This window comes from Dermacentor variabilis, chromosome 3, assembly GCF_050947875.1.
Source record: "Dermacentor variabilis isolate Ectoservices chromosome 3, ASM5094787v1, whole genome shotgun sequence".
NCBI classification, from domain to species: domain Eukaryota; kingdom Metazoa; phylum Arthropoda; class Arachnida; order Ixodida; family Ixodidae; genus Dermacentor; species Dermacentor variabilis.
In genome coordinates this window covers 177,315,248-177,336,198 of record NC_134570.1, presented here as the reverse complement: position 1 = coordinate 177,336,198, position 20,951 = coordinate 177,315,248, and the positions used below count along the sequence as shown (strand labels likewise).

The 20,951-nt window shown below is 47.6% G+C and overlaps 1 protein-coding gene across 4 annotated transcripts in view; it reads left to right on the top strand.

The window, feature by feature from the left end:
- Window positions 1-20,635, top strand: part of LOC142576539 (monocarboxylate transporter 13-like) — a 151,660-nt gene extending 131,025 nt beyond the window's left edge. For all 4 annotated transcript variants that reach the window (XM_075686699.1, XM_075686701.1, XM_075686702.1 and 1 more), the window contains 5 exons: window positions 3,103-3,286; window positions 3,464-3,607; window positions 6,466-6,810; window positions 7,332-7,880; window positions 19,848-20,635. In XM_075686699.1, coding sequence (XP_075542814.1) covers window positions 3,103-3,286; window positions 3,464-3,607; window positions 6,466-6,810; window positions 7,332-7,880; window positions 19,848-20,116 — 1,491 coding nt within the window. In that variant the 3' untranslated portion in view covers window positions 20,117-20,635. The remainder of the gene's footprint in view (window positions 1-3,102; window positions 3,287-3,463; window positions 3,608-6,465; window positions 6,811-7,331; window positions 7,881-19,847) is intronic.
- Window positions 20,636-20,951: the final 316 nt, after the last annotated feature.

The following is a 20,951-nucleotide window of genomic DNA, read 5'->3' as shown; positions in this document are numbered from 1 at the left end:
AAGGGTGGGACATCACCATTGTCATAAATATCATTCAGGAAGCTCCTCGAGTGCTTTTACTAGAAGGCGGCATTGGTTACCCAGGAATCGGAAAGCAGCATAAGAGACGTGAGTGATTGCACTTACACCGGCGAACAAGCGTGGCGCGTTTAGGCAGGCGGCGAAGCGTGATGTGGAGCAGGTGAAATGACACTGTTGCAGTGTAACGTTGTGAACAGAAGGGATTGTTATTCAATTTACGATAGATGCGTTGGTGAGGGAACGGCTATTTTTTTTTTCAAGCAAGTTGAGCGGGAGATTTAGCCCAAACTTCATTTAATTATCCATAATTTTTTACTCGACGCAATGAAGTCTACTGGAGCTCCGAACTGGGCAGGTGGATTTCAGCCTTCCGAAGTGAAATATTTAGATTGTTATTGCGTGAGAATTCCTACTTTCTTTCGCGCTTCAATTACGCTCTTTTGTAATTGCCGTTTATTGGTACAATCAAAAATTTTTGCTGTCCTGCCTAGTTCTTTTTTTTTTCCTGACAGTGACCGATACAGTGTGTTTACTTTATCCAACCACACATTTTACTACGAGCTTATGAATTCAAGGAAGCTGCCTGCGACTATTCGCCACGTATGTTGCACTTTTTCGTCCTCTTAGTTTCCGCAAACCTTTTTGCTCTTCATTTGAATGAATGCTCAATGTTGTACTGTACAATGACGAAGTGGTCTGACAGCGAAGGCGAACGATGTGCCCGAAGAGTTGACCCACGCCGCAGGCTACGTCAGCGGCAGCGCGAATTGAAGAGCGATCACTTAACCGCAAGAGACTCACGTGCTTACTTCCTCTGTTTAACCCGTTCAGTAAATTCCCAACAGTGTACTCGTTTCGACGAACTATTGCAGACAGGCATCGCACTCTGTGGCGGCTTATTGCCGTTTCGCGTCTTGGAGTGCGCAGGCCAACGAGAATGTCAGCATATCTTCAGCAGGCGTGAGTCATCTGATCACGGCTCTGAATTGCTGAACCATGTGACGGCGCTAGAAAAGGCGGCTTAGCAACGAAAAAAAAAAGACGTCGCTGCAAAGGCATGAAACAAATTCTCATTGCAAAATAGCGCAAGAAGTCATGGTGCTGTAAAAGCGCGCAGTCTGCAAAGAGAAGTAAGCGATTTTTTTCTTTTTCCGCACTAAAGAAGCAAGGAAGCCAGACAGTGAACCGCGTTCGCCCACAAACAAGGCTCTTTGCTCAACCGTCTCAGCATTACGGAGACTGCGCCGAGTCAGCCTTGTACTCGCAGCGGAGTGTTTAGGAGTTGTGTATATAAACCGGTATTGGCGGAGCCTTCCTGGTGATGTCTCGTGCACCTCTTGAGCAGCTTAGGGCTGCTGCGCCTTCAGTTGGGCTCAAGCGACTTGCAGTCTTCGACAGATGCGGGTGTCTTTTTTCGGTAGATGGCACCGTAGTGCTTCTTCGAGCAAGACGAGCCATTGATCTCTGCTATGATTTCGGTAAAAAGTTAAGATCGATAGCTTACTTATGTTTGCGTGAGATTGACTTGCAGTGATTGCTTGTTGTATTTCGGTAAAGCCATAAAGGCAGGTTAAATAAGGTCATGCGTCTGTGTTGAGCGCTTGTTCTTTGACGTGACGCCAGCTGAGCGTGTCAGTGTAAAACCCTTTTGAATATACGTCCTGCTGGCTAATGTCTTAAAGCTTTACTATCTGAAAGTATTACGAGCATTTTCTTAGAGAAGTTTGCATTACGCGGGCCCAATTGAGCGCGGTATGCAGTTGTTGAGTGAAAATAAGAGACTGCAACTATGTTATCTTGCTAAACAAAAAAGCACCTACCCTGTAGAGGTATTCAAGGAATTTAGAAAAGAAGCACCAACTTCCTTCGATTATCCGTCAATTCACGTGATAATGTTTATAGCGGCGCCGCGGAAGCGCAGTAAAGTTTATCTCGGAAACATGCGCAGAAAACTGGGAAGTCCAGACAAACACAGGCACACGAAGTTTAACTGCTTTCACAGTACAGCCCTCGGGCGAGGGACTTGCAGATTTCACGAAGCGCAGATTACAATGAATGAGTGTTCAGCAGCAATTTTGCATTTTTTGGCTTTTTGTGTTGTGAGCAAGGTAAATTTGAGACCTGTTCAAGGACCGAATAAGCTTTGGCCTATGTTCAGTTTGAGTTAAACGCACGTAGATTTTCTCCCTGAATGCGCATCTTTCTTTAAAATAGTTTTCCGTTCAGGAATATTTGTTCTTTGTAGTCATGTACGCTAACTTTTCGTATTTCATTTTTGCCTAGCTAGGTTCCCAGCCATGAAATTAAGCAGAGTAATACTTGATTGCTCATATTTAATATTTTCACTTTGCCTGGTGTCAATTCTCAGCCTCCTACTCTCCATGCTCTATTGCGTGTATTCGGTGAAAAGTTTTCGTTCGTTTTTTCTGTTTATATACTTTACTGGAAATTCTTTTACGCGATCAGATCATTGAAGCGGTTCATTTACGCTTCAGTGTCCGACATTCTAGCGCTTCAAAAAGTGAGTTTAAAAATGTGGTACTCCTTCCAGTTTTGTGACTCCTATAATCAGAGATTCCCTGAATTATATATTTAGTCAAAGCATATGCGTAACAGATGGAAACACTGCAATCTGGGAACGTCGTAAAACATTCAATTTATTTAATGAACTGTTTTGTCCTGACGAAGTTAGTGGTTCAGTGTACGCGAACTGTAGAATAGCCTTTTTTTACCTGACGTGGTGTCGAATATTGTATGCTTCTCATACGCAAGTGTTTCATATCATTCCGTGTTTGTACCTGCATTCACATTGCCCTTCATCCGCCGTCTGAATGATTTCATTCACGTGTGATTTTGGTATCGGCATCTACATGTGCCACTTGCGAGTTTAGAGCTCAAAACTGCCGTCGACTGGTGTCTCTCAAGGCGCCTGCGATATCATTTCACCTAGCGACCACCAACACGATATTGGCGATCAACCATGGCTTGACTTGACTTGAAACAAGAATATCTGCTAGTGGCGGCGAGTACTTACTGGGCGACGCCGAGAGTCACCTTGCTTTCTTCAAATTTGTCTCGCAGCATGGGCCAGACAGCGTTCACAGCTGGTTCACGGCGGGCGCCTGTGCCTTCTCGGTCTTCTTCGCGCTGGCCCCGCTGCGTGCCTTCGGTGTTCTCTTCGTGGCCATCATGCAGGAGTTCGGCGCCAACAGGGAAGAGGCCTCGTGGACACTCATGCTGCTGGGCGGCGCCAGGGTGCTGTCGGGTGAGCTACCTTCATTACGTTCAGGCCATCCACGATGCATTGCAAGCGATTCTCACACATCTCCAAAGTGTACATGAGAGACACCCAACGCACTCACGCATGAGTGTGCGAGTGCGCGTGTTTGTGTGTGACTGCGTGCGCTTGTATGTGCGTGGACTGCATGCTGCGACCTCGCAGGTCTGTTGGCCGGTCCGCTTGCGCAGCGTTTCACGACGAGACCGGTCATCATCCTTGGCAGTGTCATCTCGGCTGGAGGCGTCATGCTGGCCTACTTTGCCACAAACATGTGGAGCCTTCACCTTACGCTAGGCATTGTTCACGGTGAATAAGTATCTTCATTTACTCATTGAAATACCTACATACAGCCCAGTGCACATTACAATAGGGGAGCCTAAAATATTGTTAGGTGCAGCGATTATGCGAGCACACACAATAAAAAAAAAACTGACGTGCAAGAACGTAATTACATAGCGACCCCTGGGGCAGACCACGCGACGGCCAAAGTGCTTCTAAATATGCAATTACGCAAGAGCCTTGAAGCCGAAGTTATCGTCATAAATCTAGAACACAAGAAAATTCTCATGAAAACAACTCGAAGCCTGATAAAACAAATATTAACAGCAATTGTTGTAACAGTAACAGCAGCAGAAACGACATCGTGAGGAAATAACGCTCAGAGCGTCAGGCTGCAACGTTTGCAGTAATGCCAACACCGGCAGAGTAAGTTGATGTCAACCTGAGGGGGAAACAAACAATATGCTAATTTTGGATCTGGTCAGGTTAGTAAATGACGCATAAGAGCATCGGCAAAACGTGGGTTAGAGCCAATTTCTGTTACATCACGGTGGAGGATATCTCACTGACCGATTTTTCGCAGAAAAAAAAATATTCTTATAGGTGGAAGCGCTCGCCGCCGATGTCCTTTATCCCACAGGACAATCATGATACTGAGATACTTAAGCGGACTGTTGAAAATATGCGTCTTTATTTAATGCTGTACGAATAAAGAGTATGTCATGTAAAAGGTCCACATGGCGTCTTATGCCACTGATGCTACTTTCAAATGAGTAGCATACCCATACAAATCGCCCAGCACGCTTTTGAATTGTCTCCCAAGCATTCTGAAGAGTTTGCTCCTGTGTGGTTCCCATACAATGCTACCATATTCTAAAATTGGGCTCGCTTTGGTTAAATGTACCCTTTTTTTTACATTTCGTTACTCGTGCCTAAAGTTCCTTCTAATAATGTTTAGAGCTTGTCCTGCTTCTATAGTTACGCACTCAACATGAAGGTTTCACGTTAAATCTGCTGCGAACGTAATTCCTGAATATTTTGCTTCCGTCCCCTCTGTCACTGGTTGACCACACAAATCATACTGAGCTTGCAGTGGTAGTCACTTAGGAGTGAATATACTGTGTGTACATTGGCAAATATTAGAGACATGAGTCATATGGTTGACACAAAATTTGAACGTTTTTAAGTTGCACCACTACGGTGAGTCAGTGGATTTGTAGCTTTACTTCTTTCCGCGACCACGTATGGAAATGGAAACCTACAAATGTATTATGACGCCAAAGGTGCAATCACCCCAAACAGAGCATTGATCGCATAATCTACAGTGCCGTGTTATGTATGTTGTCATACGTTTGCGTATTAAATAAACATAATGTCTTATCGGAAGAAGACAAACAAGTAAATCTTCTATTCCGACATATGTAGGGCTGATACACCATAATACCACATCTGGTTTAGAAATGAGTTCTTATGTTAAAATTGTTCGTAATTGCCACTGTCGGCCAATCGTGATGCCGGACGTGTAATTCACAAAGTCTGAATGCCAATGGCGAACAAGATTTACGAACGAACTCTGGCTTTGTGAGTTCGGCCCCTTAACAGTTAGATCTGCAAGATATAGACGTCAAATACAGGCGGCTTCTTGACTACTGTTAACTACTAACTGCGCCATCGCATGGAGCCGCCCGCACGCTGACTTACTTCGCCTGGCTAAAACGACAAGCTGTCATATTTAAAAAACCGCAAGCGCTCAGATTCAGTACAGTAGGTGGAAAGAAATTAGGGGCAGCTACATTGTAGAGCTCATCAGTGAAATGACACATTTCCGCTGCTTCTTACTGCATCGGTGAAAGATATCAAAAATCTTGTCATTATAAAAGCAATAATAGTTTGCGATGTGCGTAACATTAAGCACGTCCCTCAATTTTAGCTGCAACGTAAGAGCATTCCTTGATAATATTGCCCATTTCGCTCGCTCATTTTGCCTATGTCCCAGAGTTTTCCTTTAAATGTTGTCAAGCAGCTCTAAATAAAATGCTATCTTAAGAAATATGCCAAAAGAGTTACTGCATACCCTCGCCCCTTCTGCCACCCCCGCCCCTCCGAAAAAGGATACTGTTTACAATGATTCAATGCCAACCTTGAATTTTCTGACAACGTAGGAGCGCCGGCACATGCTGCAGTGCACAGCTGTGTACTGACGCACAAGTTAACTATGCATTGCTCACGGTTAAAAAATGAATTGGGGGGTCACATTCCTGAAACTTTGCATTCAGTGCACTCAGTTGTGAGCAACGCCGCAGTGGGTGTACGTAGCAGGTACAGAGGAATCTTTCGAGTTAGCCTGGTTTTTCTTTGCATCTTTGTTTTTTGTTTTCTTTACTAAAGCATATTGCTAACAAGTTGCTAGAATTCATTTATTCATTTGTCTATATATTCAGTAGAAATACTATTGTGTTCAAGCAGGGAGGACGTTACAGAATGCAGCATAATAATAAGGATTTGACAAAGCAGTACACATATGGACAATGGAAACCTTCGTTAACGGTCTATCGGCTGTGCTTCAGTCAGTTGATTCTAATATAGCATCTGTTGCGGGAAAAATAAGAACTTCAATGTATTTCTTCTTGCAAACATTGCTGTAGGGAAATAGAGTTGGTTACAATATGCTTGTTGTTCTTTCTTTTGGGAGCTGTTTTTCTCTTAAGTTTGCCATGATATGCACAGCCTCTTGTCACACAAAATTAATACAAGCTTTAGGTAAAACATACTACCAATACATCTGCCTGTAACCCAGCTATTACGACTTATAGGAGTAGGCGGAAAAATAATGGTACCAGATAAATTTCTGACGAAGTTTATTCGTGGGTTGCTTGTTTGGGCAGGTTTTGGCTCAGGCATCGTCTACGCCATGAACCCGGTGCTGATCAGCGAGCACTTTGTGAAGTACCAGACGATTGCCACGGGTGTCTGTTTTGCCGGCTCTACGCTAGGCAGCTTCGTGTTCCCCAAGCTCATTGAGAACCTCATCGCGTGGTACGGCTTCCAAGAGGCAATGCTCCTCTTCGGCGCGATGATCCTGAATGCGGTTCCGTTCAGCCTTTTCCTGCGTCAGCCCCGGTGGCTCAAGCGATGCGGCACCTCGGTGGAATCACTCATCACAGTGGGCAGCGCTGACGAGAAGTCATCCTCACAGTTGCCCTACGTCATTCCAGTGCGTCTTGACAACGGTAAGATGATGTTTGTTCAAGGACGTGTATTAGGTTCTATCAATCAATCGACGAAAAAAAGAACATGCCTCATATATCCGTTTGAAAAGATACATACGAAATGCCAGAAAAGTAGCCTCTGCACGTAGCTTCGCATAATACAAAATAATACGACATCAGAATCCGCTCAAACGTTTGCTTAATCAGGAAAATTGCGAGCATGAAACATCCTTGACGCTCTAATAAAGATATAGCGCTTGTATGCGCAACGAGCACCCAGTTAAGCATGAGGCCCGTATTCTCTGCTACCTGTTTTCAATCGGCACTTGGTTTCAGTTTTTTGCACGCGTTGTTCTTTGCATACATCTGTGCCGTCGTGTTGTCGCGCTGTCGAAACCAGACATGAGGTGCATAGAACCCTGCGGCCTTAGATGTGTCTAAGGCTCTGTAATATGAGACCGACCGAGCCCCAAATAGGCAAAGTGGCCCTATCGCCGGAATGCCGTGCATACTTCCGAGTCTAACTCAACGGTTACCCGCAGCATCCAAGGTTCCCGAAGCCGGACCAGTGTTACATCCAGACATCGCCACCGCGCCAAGCCGCCGCAGAAGTACCTGCCTGCTGTGCGGTTTGGATGTGCTGCGGATTCCCATGTTGTACCTAGTCATGTTCTCCTCCGTGGCCTTCAACCTCGGCTACGACTGCTACAACTCACTGCTTGTCGACTTCGCCGTCGACAGAGGCATCGCGCAAAGCAGCGCCATCACGATGACGTCGCTCAGCTCTCTGGCCGACCTCGTGGGCCGGCTGGGGCTGCCCGTGCTTGCCGACCGGCGGCTGTTCACCAGACGTACGCTCATGGCCATGGTGCTGGCGCTGGTCGGAGTCATGTACGTGCTGCTACCCCAGTGTACGCAGTACGCGTCCTTGTTCGCGCTGGCCGCGGCTATCGCTTTTCTGCTGGGCAGTGGTGTCGTCCTGTTTCCCGTGATACTCGTTGACTGCGTGGGGCTCGACAGAATCGCCATGGCGACGGGTCTGCTTACCGCGCTGTCCGCAACGTTCTCCTTCGCCAAGCCATCTCTGATAGGTAAGACGATCCTTAAGCTGGAGAATGAGATGGAATGTCTGCTTTTGCTTAATATTTAGGTGAAAGAGGACAATTGAAAACGCGTGAACTAGTATGCTCATATGCCATTACACTTTGTAGACTACAACGCATCTAGACGCGAGAACAGAGACATGTTTTGTGATTGCTTAAAAGATTCCTCCGAGCAATCCCGACCCAGTCGTGTAAGGAATCCCATAAATAGTTTTAACATCTGCTACAATGTGCCAGATATATTTCGCGCATTCAAAACCTGTCAGAAATGTTTTGTTGGTGTCAACGGCCTGTATATTTTGTCAACTGGTCAAAGGCAGGGTGGGCTCTGACTGTACTGTCGTGGAATACACCACAATTGACTGTTACTTCGAAATGAATTCTACACTGCTTATGTGATTTCAATGTTGGTGCGATAACGCTGGATTTTGGAATAAATCCTCCAAATACGCCCAACTGTCACTTACACGAGTCTGTTCTTGAATGCAAAACTCTAAGTGTAAACACGTATTTTTTTGCACATGTAATTTTTTTTCTGCGCGTCACTTTCGGCCTTCTCTACATTGCTCCAGTTTTTATGGGCGTACCTTCTCTTCCTAATTTAAAGGTAATCTCTGACGTATTTACTGTTGGTCATATGGGAAAGAGAAGCCGACGTCACTGCTTGGCGTCAGCGTCTCGTCATGATACAAAAAAATCGCTTAGATGAGCGTGTGCGCGCGTGTTAGGGGAGCGGAAGTACGGAAGTGTGGAAGTAAACGACAAGACGCGAGAGTAAATGTGGTCATTACCGAGTTCTAAATTTGCCTGCGTAAGCTGTTTTACATCTCGTAGTTCCTCAGAATGCTCTCTTCCATTTAGGTTGCCGAACTAGGCAGGCGTAGTATGGCTTCTCCCTCGTGACGCAGGAACACAGGACATAGAGTGCTTTATGTGAACGTCATGTTGATATTAAATGCGGCCTTTACAGCTTTACTCGACCCCTCAACTAGTTACCGTCGTCATTGGTTAGGTTTGTTTAAAGTCGGCTCCTCTGGAAAAATGTAAAGTTTCCACATATTCCTGATCGTAGAGGCTGCGTCTCACGACTGCACAGTGAGCAATATTCAGCGTCAGAAGACGGCAGCTGCTAATAACTATGCATTTACTTCAACTATGTTTCGAGCATGCGTGCTTATCCATTTGCCAGCACAGCCTTTCCCTCTGTTATATTTTTGTAGCAGCCACTGGCTGGGATGGGCGCACAAATGTGAGTGCTCATTACAACAAGTTGGTTTAAATGATGGAGAAGCCGCACCTGACTATTACGAGACCACTTCCTGGAAATGCTTGTTTACTTCGTAAAACTCGCTCTGCTAAGCAATCATTTGTTCATTTTCCCGCTTCGTTAAGTAGGTGTCACGGCGCCGAAAAACAGCAATCGTTGATTTATACCTTGTACACCATTGAGGAAGCAAAAAAAAAATAGTAAAAAAAGCATCCACCAGGATTAGTGACGGCTACGTGTACTGCGCGGGCAGAATTCTCTGGCCGAAGTCAAGCGTCTTCGATACCATGGAGCATAGCACCGCTGTCGCAGTTTGTAATGCTGCCTGTAATGCGGGTGTCGCTGGCACGAGGAAATTGCAAGCGCTGGCAAGATGAGATGATGCAGAAATCACTGGCGCCGTAGAAATGAACAGAAAATCTTACGGCTACCAAGAATGACATCATGACTAAACTCACTCGACGTCCTGTCCAATCGTTCATGGCCTACACGAGGTTCTATAGATAGCGTTTGCTCTCAGCAAACTGGTTAAAAGTCATGACATAAGGAAATGTAGGCGTACGAAAGATATAAATAAGAAGAACGAATGCTCTTCTTGCGTTTTATTATAGAAATAAAAATGAGAAAGGGGCTTAGTCACCGTGTAATTGTGATGGCTAGTACTTTTTTTCATAATAGTTATGATAATCAGAAAAGTATTTTAAACAAAGAGAACATCACTGGTCAAAAAAGTCTAGAGCATACAGTACTTTATGCACACTAAAATACAGGGATAAAAGGCGAGGACAAGAAGCACTAGATTCCGTATATCGTAAAACTCCACAAATTTGCTCAACTTTAGGTAATTCTATCATAAGAATCTATCGACGAAATTGGAGTAGCGCTCGGAGACGCCAGCAGGAAATGTACGTGCCAACGCCGTGCTGACGCCAGCTTTTCCTGCTGATCAAGACCAAGCACATCGTCTGTTGCGCCCGTTTGATAGTTACTAGTGTCTTCTCTCTCTTCCTTTTTTTTCTATGCCTCTACCTAAGTGTAGGGTAGTGAATAGTACAACGTCCAATTAGTCAATGAGCAAAGTCTAATTATCCAGGTTCCATGACTGAGAAATAATGACATCCATCCGATGTCTGCACAAAGCTGTTTGAAAGAGAATGTGTTTTCATTTTAGCTTTTTTCTACTCTTCGGTTGATGACGTTTCCTTGTAATGTATCTGTGCTTCCTAACTAAAGTTCCACAAATAAGTTTGGCAGTTACGTCTGCCGCGGGAAATGCCGCCCTCACCCAAGCAGTGAAAAAAATTCAGCAAAGCAATTCACAACCCCCTACGCCTCCTCCCCCCCCCTCCTCTGCCCCAATTTTTGTTTCCCGTTTCAGTGCTTATTCAAGAATTTATCTTTACTACTCGCTCTCCCATAACATAAAATTCATATATCTCTTAGTCGGAGTTCACACACCTTTCAAAGTCAGCGAATGGGAGCCTGCGTTGACTTCGCATTACCTACCTTTCCACACCCTAGATATAGCCGTAATATCCTGATGTAAAAAAAAAGGCTTCACAAAAGCTGATTCTCGAGAAACCATACCATATCTGCTAGCGAAATGCGAGACAGAGCCTACTCGGCTTTCGAAATGACGTCACTCAGAACGTTTCGAAACGTGCAATCATGCAGCAAGGCAGTTCTTACTAAAGAAGCAGACGCCACAAGAAAGGATTATACGTGTGCGGAACGGGCATGATGAATCTCTCTGCTGTCCAACTTCTTACTCATCTCTTCGTTTCCAAGGCCAGCGCATAGTCGTTTGCTACAGACCTGCTATTCGCGTGCTCGCACACGATATATCCCAAGGCTCTACGTTACAGAGAAAAGCCGTGCGTTTAGCAGAGGCGCACAAAGTAGGGGTTGTGTTTAGCGTGGTACCTTCTTGAACTGATAGATTAATGTACACACGGGCACCGCGCATTAGGCCACGAGAAGAAAAACACTAACATTTGCCACGGCAATTTATCGCTTCATTGTTCCTCAATTGGGCATATATTTCGATAATCCTTGGCAAACTCTCTACAATCCATCACTGTGCCTAGTACCCCTGACACTTAAACGTTGGGGTGCCAATTCTAGGCTATAATCTACCGCATAGAAGTACGCCTGTGCAAATTAATAATTTTCCACATTTCGTAATAAAGTGTTGCAGTTTACTGGACGAAAATAATAACAAATCAGGCAAACTCATGCAATGTTGCAATCTGCGGCTTGAGATGTGCCCTTGCGCAACGAAGAAAGTGGTCTTCACTCCCTTTAGGCGCGTGCTCTTCACTCCCCTGATTAGGCACGTGGTCTTAGACAAGGCTGATGCATGGGATCCAAGCATCCAAGTAACAGCTTGAAACCCTTCGTCTTCTAAAGGAGCTATTGAATGAAAGTAAAAGATAAGAAATAAGTGCCTAGGGTTCACAAATTTTAATGACTCGTGGCACATTCTTACGAACAAGTACAATGAGTGACTCTAGCGCCGGGAACTCGCTGTGGTTGCTTAGTGGCTATGGTATTGGGTTGCTAAGCACGAGGTCTTGGGAACGCGTCCCCGTCATGGAGGACGGAATTTCGATGGGGGTGAAATGCGAAAACACCATTCTATTTAGATTTTGGTGCACGTTAAGGAAACCCAGGTGGTCCAAATTACTCCTGAGTCCCCCTCTGCGGCGTCCCTCATAGTAATATCGCGGTTTTACCATGGAAAACCGCCTAATTTAATTGAATTAAGGCGCGTTTTTGACCGTCTACTGTACCTACATACACCCTTTGCGTAAGTTTCTTCATGGTACGCTTTACTGCTAGATACCACATTAAATGAAAGAATATGCTTCTGAAAGCAAAACTGGAATGCACCCTTGCACCCTTGCCTCTTTCCTGCATTTCACTTATTCTTACTATCTTAGTGAATAAATTATGAAAGCAATAGGCTACCTTGAAGGGCTGATTAGTGAAACAGGCCTATGGTACTTCCTGAACAAGTTGTCTTTCAGGTCTTTTAGAATATGTCACATTATGAAACGAGTTTGCTGTTGTACTAAATTTCCTCAGTGACAGGAGATTGCAAGTTCGGCTCGGTACCGCATTGCCGAGAATATCTTCACATGAAAATGGAATCCTATAAAGAAAGTACTCTGTTGTGTGTTGTTAATAGCCAAATTAATATCGTTGGGTGCACTACTCGCTCCTAACGTGCGAGGTTTTCTTTTATGTTACATTCGCGAATAGCAGGCTAGCTTGAAGCTAAGTTTTATTTTTCCAAGTCAACAGAAAATTCAAGTTTGTGTCGAAGTGCACTTAGAAGAATCTATTTCGCGCAAACAGTAATCTTCTAAGCAGGCGAACTCGGATTTTCCAGTTCCAGTACATGTTAAAACGCTGCAATGCTGTTCCTAGGCAGCCAAAAGAACAACTTGAATGAAATTTGTTACGACTAAGAGTACAAGCTGGGTTTTGCTGATTCTGCGATGCAGAGTATTTATTAAACGTCATTTTTGACAAAAACTTCTGAATATCGACAAGTGCAAACGAAAAGCCGTGTACCGAGATTGCACATCCGTAACTCCAGACCTAAAACCAGCCTTCGCAGTTCTGTAACCATCACCTGCAGGAGAACTTTAAACATATAGGTCAATTTATGTGTCCACAGCTTACGTAAAATTGATAGAGCCTCTAGGAAGTTTTCTTCAGATGTCCTACTCCGAAATTTATGGATATTTTCGACCAGTGTAAGAGACATCAATTTTGTGATTTCTCTGTAGGTGCCACAATAGGTGGAGTTCACAGAGCAACGATCAATGCTTTCTTTTTTGTCATTTTCGACAAGATGTGTAAAGCCCGGATAAAAAATTACCTTCCTACAACGGCAATATTTTTTTAATGTAGCACACTTTATCGACCTCGACGTTGTTGATGCCGAGCAGAGCGATTACTCTATGTCCGCGTATTTCGATAGCAGTTCCTGATTTAAAGCTTTCGCTGATGACTGTCTCGTCTACTGTGCCGCAAACCACAACGAGTGCCTCGCTGAGCCACTGCGAGATGTAGCTTCATCTTTCCGAAGGCGCTATTTCACTTCAAGATCCGATGGGGGTAACATAGAGCCTTCTGTCTCAGGGTTTCTAGTAGTCTGCATGAGCTGATAATAATGATCTTGTTATCGTGGATGGCATATCAGTTCGTAAATTTTGGGAAGGGCGGCACGTTAGCGTCTGGGCGGTCGCTCTATTAGAGAGTGTGTGAAGTGATTTTTAAAGAGAAGTGGAAGAGATAAGTGCAGTGCCGTAACTGTCTCTCACAGGAGGACACCTCAACAGCACTGCACGGGGAAAGGGGTGTGGGGAGAAAAAGATGGAGATAGTGACCGGAAGTAAAAAGGAGAGAGAGACCGGAATAGCGAAAAAGAAAATGCGACAATGTAGCAAAGCGTTTGCGGGGCCTACAGCCGCGCTCTGAGGTGTGTTGCTTCACAGAATTCCATCAATGCCGAAAATGCACGCTTGGTGATGGAACTGTGAGCATTGGGGAAGAGTAGGCACTGCAGGGTGGTGCATGGCAAGCCATATCGGCGGTAGGAGGCGTACAGAGCCTCCCTCTCGGTCTCGAACGCCGGGCAGTGAAGCAGAAGGTGTTCTAGTGTCTCCACGTCGTCGCAGTTACCACACACGGGGCTGCCGGTTCCCGTGAGCCTGTGTGTGCGCGCCGCTGTTTTGTAGCAGCCGATGCGCAGGCGGAGAAGGAAGGCGCAGTCAGCCCGAGAGAGGCCCGCACGCGGGAGCAGGCGCGGGGGCGTTCCCGCCGCGACGCGCCGATCGGGATGTTGCGCAGTGAGGCTGCGCAGAACCGCTGTCTTGGCCGCGTCGAAGCTCGTCACCAAGTGGGTTAGGGGAAAGCGCTCACCGTGCGCCGCCTTGGCGAGGGAGTCAGCCTCCTCGTTGCCTGGCAATCCGATATGCGCGGGTATCCATTGAAGCGCCAGGTCGCAGCCTTGATTCACGATGTGTCGCAGCTTGCAGCCAACTCGAACAACAAGGGGCACTCCGCCGTAGTCCCTGGCCAGCATGCAAAGCGCCGCACGAGAGTCAGTGAGAATGGCCGCTGACACAATGTTCGGATGTTCCAAAAGAAGGTCGGCAGCGAGATCGATGGCGGCGAGTTCGGCCACTGTCGATGACGCGGCAAAGCGCAGTCGGCACTGGCGCGTTTCCGAGATGTCCGGTGCCGTGCAAGCCGCAGCACCAGACCCGTCCGGCGTCACCGAGCCATCGGTGTAGACGAGAAGTCGTCCTGCCAGTCGCTCGTGCAGTAGGGAGGCGGTCTCCTGCCTCATGGCGCACACCGCAGTTCGGCGCTTTGATGCGACGCCAGGCACTGCGATGTTCACGTCGAGCAGACTGGAGTAGTACGGCAGGGAGACGAACTGTGGCGACGACCCGATGAGCTTTGAGAACTCGGTGGCGCACTTGCCCATTCCCGAGTTCGGCAGGGAGTGGAGTCTGCAGACGAGCCGCTGGCCCTGTGGTGAGCGCTGCAGGCGCTCAATGTGGTGGAGCGCCTGCTTTCGTGCACGAAGCGATGGCGGCCAGTTGCCCACTTCCGCGAGTGTCGCCCCTACTTGGGAGGAGCGGGGGAGGCCGTATAATTCTCGCACCGCAGTACGGTGCGCCATGTCAATGGCATTCCAATTCGCCGCTCGAGCGTTGGTGGTGGGGAGGGCGTAGAGTGCCCTCGATGTGGCCACAGAGTTGTAAACGCGCAGTGCGAGTTGCGGCGTGCATCCGTGTCCACGCGCGAGAAGAGAGCGCGCGGCGCTGGCGACTTTCCTTGATTGCTTGCAGATGTGGGAGACGGCCGCATTGAAGTTGACTCGGCAGTCGATCTGCAGGCCGAGGTAACGGACGCTCTTGCGCCACGGGAGCGGGCAACGGCGCAGAGTGAGCGGTGGCGCTTCGGAACGTGCTCGCGTTCCTCGCGGGTGTACCAGTAGTGCCTCTGTTTTGGTCACCGACAGCTGGAGCCCGATGCTTCCCATGTACTGGTCCACCGCGTCAATTGCAGTCTGGACAGATGCACGCACCTGATAGCCGACTTGAGTAGGGCCAGTCGCAAAGAGGGCGATGTCGTCAGCGTAGATTGCAACCCGTACTTCGTGCGACATCGCTTTTGGGATGTAGTCCGGAAGTCGCGCGAGGGCAAGATTAAACAAAAAGGGGCTCAAAACACTGCCCTGCGGAACACCAGAAAACACACTGCGCGGCCGGCTGAGCGCACCTCCAACCCGCACCCGAAGCGTGCGATCAGACAAGAAGGCTCGCACGTAGTCGAGTAGCCGGTCGGTGACGCCGAGCTCGTGCAGCGCACTGACGATCGTAGAATGCGGCAGCCCATCGAAGGCGCCCTGTACATCAAGCAGGACGAGGTAGCCGGCCTCGCAACGGCTCGCCGCCTGCTCGAGAGTAGCGACAACCTCGGCCAGGGCGTCAGCCGTTGCGCGCAGCCGGCGGAAGCCGCTCTGCTCGGGAGCGAATGCGTCGAGTGCCGCCGCAATCCACTCCAGACGACGAAGTGCCATAGCTTCGAATGTCTTACCGGCGACAGACGTGAGTGAAACCGGGCGGTAGGAGCTCACACTGCTTCGCGGTTTGCCACTCTTGAGGAGAGGTACCACGGTTGCTTCTTTCCACTCGGGAGGGACGACGCCGGTGCGCCAGACGCGGTTGTACACCTCCAACAGCGATGGGAGCTGCTCGTCGTCGATGTTTCGCAACGTCTGGTAGGTGATTCCATCCGCGCCCGGCGCAGAACGTCGCCTACGAGCGTTGAGCACGATGCGGAGCTCGCTCAAGGTGAAGTCCTCCGTGCACAGCGCCTTCACCTGCTGCAGAATTCCGTTCGTCGGGAAGTAGCGAAGCGGCGCGAGGAGAGCGGCTTTGTTGTGCTCAGGAAGCTCGAAAACTGGGCCATCGGGCGGAAGCAACGGCGGCGGCGGTGCAAAGGCGGCGGCGAACGCGTCCGCGAGCTGCTCTGCGCTCAAGCCCTGTGCGACCGCGATGGAAAGTGCAGGACAGCGAGGGACCTTTGGTCGAAGGAGAGCGCCGAGAATGCGCCACGGGCGCGATCTGTTGCGCGTATCGTCGAGCGACACACACAAACTGCTCCAGCTCTGATTGCGCCGCTGCCTGGCATGACGGCGGCACGCCGCATCAAGGTGATTGTAGAGAGTCCAATCCTCTCTCCTGTCACTCTTGATGGCTCGATGTTCAGCGCGGCGCCGGACAGCTCGAAGGTTAAGCAGCTTGATGTCGGGCACCGGCGTTCCCGCAGGCACAGAACAGCATTTCGTGGCGGCGTCGACACAACGTGTCACGTGAGTCAGGAAGTCCGTGTTCGCAGTAGGGGGCGTGGCACAGAGTTTCCGAAACTGTGTCCAGTCGGTAACACGATAGGAGCGCCGCGGTCCATGGGCTGTAGCGTGCGGCTCGAGGGAGATCGGGTAATGATCGGAGCCCTGAGTGTCGGGGCTGCGTCGCCACTCGTAGTGGCAACCCTCGCTCACAAGCGACAAGTCGATGGCGCTCTTCCGCGCAGCCCGGCGCACGAATGTGGGACTGCCGGTGTTGAGAAGTAGGAGGCCCGCAGAGAGGATGGAGTTCAGCAAGTCCCTACCTCGCGGCTCGGTGTGCGGGCACCCCCATGTTGTGTGGTGACTGTTGAAGTCACCCAACACCACACAGTCACCTCCGATGCGAGCGACAAGCGCAACCACGAACGAGGTGGCCCACCGACGCACGGGCCGAACATAAACACTGGCGACACAGGTGTCGGCACCCCCAACACGCACAGTCACGGCCACGCACTCGATTCCACCTTTCATATTGCCACTCGAAAGAGCACTGCCTTCCCAACGAACAATGACATCTGCAAAAGAGCTGACAAGGCGGAAAAAAACAATGGAAGCGGCGAGGGCGACATCTTGTATTCCGGGTGACTCCGCTGAAAAAATAACATTAGAACATTTGTACCCTAATAACACTCTGTTTCCTATAATTATCCGTCCATTTCGCCGCTCACTAACTTTCACCAAAAATGTTATAAGGGAACGCATGTTATACATGTTGCACTGAGAGATTCCAAACCACGTCTACCCCAGGCGAATTGTGGCCCAGTCATGCGAAAGCCGCAGCCAATGTAGTTTCCTTGAGTGCAACACGCAACGCACTACCAGGAACTGCCGCACCACGAAATACATGCAATAGAAAGACAGAAAGTTCTCCTGAGCTTGTATTTGTATGAACAGCCACTCAATCAGGCTACTGAATGAATCCAACTATGCTCTGGGGCGCTTGACAGGTTCTATATGCGTTTACGTCTTTGTGCTTTCTCCCCTCCGTCTTTATAGCAGGGACTGCTCGCTCGACGAAGCGGAAAGTGGCTTTATATGAAAAAGTGCAGCTCTTTCATTGCTGTAGAGCTGTCGTTCGGCGATGTCTTATATGGTTTCTTTTACGGCAATCTCTTCAAATGCGGGGTTCTTATTTGGTGATGGTGCTTGTGAGAAGCTTGCTATTCTTGTGCATAATATCGCAAAACACAATTTATCGCGTACTGGTGGCCTGTCTTTGTCGTGCACTCTCAGAGTGAAGCTTGTGGCGCTTGATTTTTGAAAACTCTAATGTGACGCCAGTGCCTAACATTTAGCCTTGCTGATACGCGCGTTTGTGAAGAGCGGGCGATATTACAGCTCAGCTCGCCCAACGTTCCCGTTAGCAACACTCATTGGCACTGCAAATGATAGTGGTCCATACCGATTGGTACTTCAATCGTGTTATTACCGGTATTTCCAAATTTCATTGCTACGTCTTATAGCATGTGTGAGCATCCATAATAGCCGATTGCTCACGTGCTTTTGGAAATTCCTTTGTGGGCATCAGATGCACATAGCACATTTCAAATAAACACGAGGGGCACAGATGCCAAAGATCTCGCTTGTAAGTTCTCCTTGCCATTGGTTCACTTTCTTTGCTAATAATATGTCGAGCATCAATGTTAGCCCAACTGGCTGTGATAAAAAGCTGTAGCATAGGTTGTTTTGGTATTACGGGCTCACAATATCAATACCAAAGCGGAAGTGTTTGTATTATATATAATGGCAATGAGGCATAAGTTCAATTCGCTGCAGCGAATTTACAGCCGTGCACAAAACATTTAGCATACTTCATACCCACGAACTTGGCCTTTTGTTCAGTTGTCCGGCTCGCGGGCCCTTTCTCACACTTTAGGCAGGCATAAAAAGATTATTCTATTCCAAACTATCTTCGTTCTGTTACTTTGTCATTGGCCTGAGCGGCACTCAGGCGCGGATCTGAGTTATTAGCAAAATTTGCCGTTCGTCCTCAGCACTGCATGAAAAGAAAATAATGCCTACAATCAAATCACAGGAACTGCTGCAGTACGTCAGCCGCATTTCATTTTGGCCGACCACTTAGTTATTAGTTAAGTGATAAAGATAGATATATCATGCTCTTGGTGCACCTGTAGCCATTATTTTTTCCCTTAGCTGTAGAGACATCATTTTTCTCGCCCTTTTATTGAAATTGCCTATGTCGGTTTTATTGAACACTAGTTAAGAGGCTTGTCAGCTAACGTCACCCAACGTGCTGCGAGTTCAGCAAGGCTGAAAGCAAGGCGGGAAGTTGAAATTCATGCTTTAGAACAAAGCAGTGTAAAAAAAGAACACGCGGGCGTGATAAAAGGGTAGACAATAGAGGCACTACGCAGATTTGTTGTTGTCATACTCAGGTCATACTCGCAAGCTTGAATGCGTGGATCGGTACATGAGTTCCAATGCGAACGGGCTGTTCTTGTGAACTTCGGTTAGGGGACTTTTTACACACAAACCAGTTTTATTCAATATAATCAGCTCGGCTTCGCTACGGCGTTTTTCCTAGCCCGCTGTATAGCTTACGATACTATCAAATATGTTGAAGCTTGGCTTCTCTGTACAAAGCTCATGTAAGGGCAACTAAATAAGCTATTCTACTTATTGGTAGGCCATATTATACGGGTGTCACAAGTAGTGTGATCTCGTAGTATTTATGCATTGGTATACTTATGCAACGAGCTTTGTGCATTGTGATTCAGGGGCAAGGTCTTCTGCTCTTGAGCACAATATTTCCAGTTAGATTGCTGCCGATGGCACTCATATTCTGATCGAGGAACATGGAAAACGCGTCGTTACTAAGAATTCAGTTTCATGTTGAAAGACAGCTAGCTACTACAGTGCCACACCCTGCCCTGCTTCCCTTCTACAGCCTCTCTTGTACTCCCTTCTTGAATTCGAAAGGTCGACACCCCACAATTACCTGCTTTTCTTTTCGTGGTATGGCGTTCTTATTATTTGTTCTGTAAAGATGCTGGAGTCGATGAACGCATTGCGTGCTGATACTGCCATTTTTTCTTATAGCGCCTAATTAGTCACCTGTGTGAACACCTATATTTATCTTTCTTTTGGGGACTTCAGCTTATGATAAGGTATTCTCACGCACGGTGACATCGCAGTAGCACGCAAACCTGTACTTCTTTTTTTTTTTGAACTTGCGAGATACAATGCTAGCACTGCTTACCACGTGCCTCTCGTCTTTTATTTCCCGCAGGATTCTTTCGCGATACGCTGGGCTCCTACGACCTCTTGTTTGTGGCCTGCGGCACGGTGGCCATAACGACGTCGGTGGCGTGGGTCCTCGTCAGCTTTGCAATGTGGCGGAAGCGTAGCACATGGACCCCGGACACAGTCATCGGAGGAAAATCAGAAGCAGTCTCTGGAAGGTTTTCGTATTACCCTCGGCTAATCTACATCGGCGATGGCCGGTACATGGAGACGCGGAAGTCGAGGACATCCAGCACCATAACAGTCCTGTATTGATAATGTGGACTGCCGTGCTCAACGCCTGTGCACCGTGCCCCTACTTACACCGACAGGCGGGTTTCGTCAAAAAGCCTGTGCTTGGTCCCGTGCCAACAGGAAAGGCAGGCACACGAATCGGGACAAACGCTATTGTGGTGCAGTGTTGAAATGAAACAAATGCTGGTACAGTGTTGACCATCTACATATTCAGACGTGCAAAATGTTTTGTTGTTCACAAAGTCATTTGTAACATAGGCAATTAACAGTGGTAGAACAAGAAAAGTCAATCGAGCCAGAATTTCGACAACACGACTTGTCTTTGTCCGTCCTCAACAGCTTTGTGTTAAATACTTTTCGGCGATGACGAGTCACCAAACGCTGGTTCAGCGACATCCCTCGTTCTACCACGACTAGTTACTTCAGGCCTCCATCTTTCTGTGTACATATATATTCCTTCATTATCACACGCGTTATTTTTACTTGTTTCACGTATCTGTGTACGTAAAAAGCGTATAAACTTCTACCTTTTCAACTTTCTCCTCCTGCGTCATTAAGGAGAACTTGCAATTTCGACTCGTCGAATATAATTCATGACGACCACTGAAGAGCGTTCCTGGTAGGCATAAAGGGAGCTCTAAAATGATGCCGTTTGCATGTTAGAAGATAACATATATTCCACCCCACCGAAATTTCAAGGCTGGCTCCTTACACCACAGCTGTCCAGCTTCATGAAGTGGACATTAATGTAGGCGCATATGTGCCCTGAGTGTGTGTTTCCTTCTTCAAGCAGATGTTACTGAGTTTTGCCAAAACTATTTCGCCTAACTGTCAAGTGCAAGCATCTAAATATGTC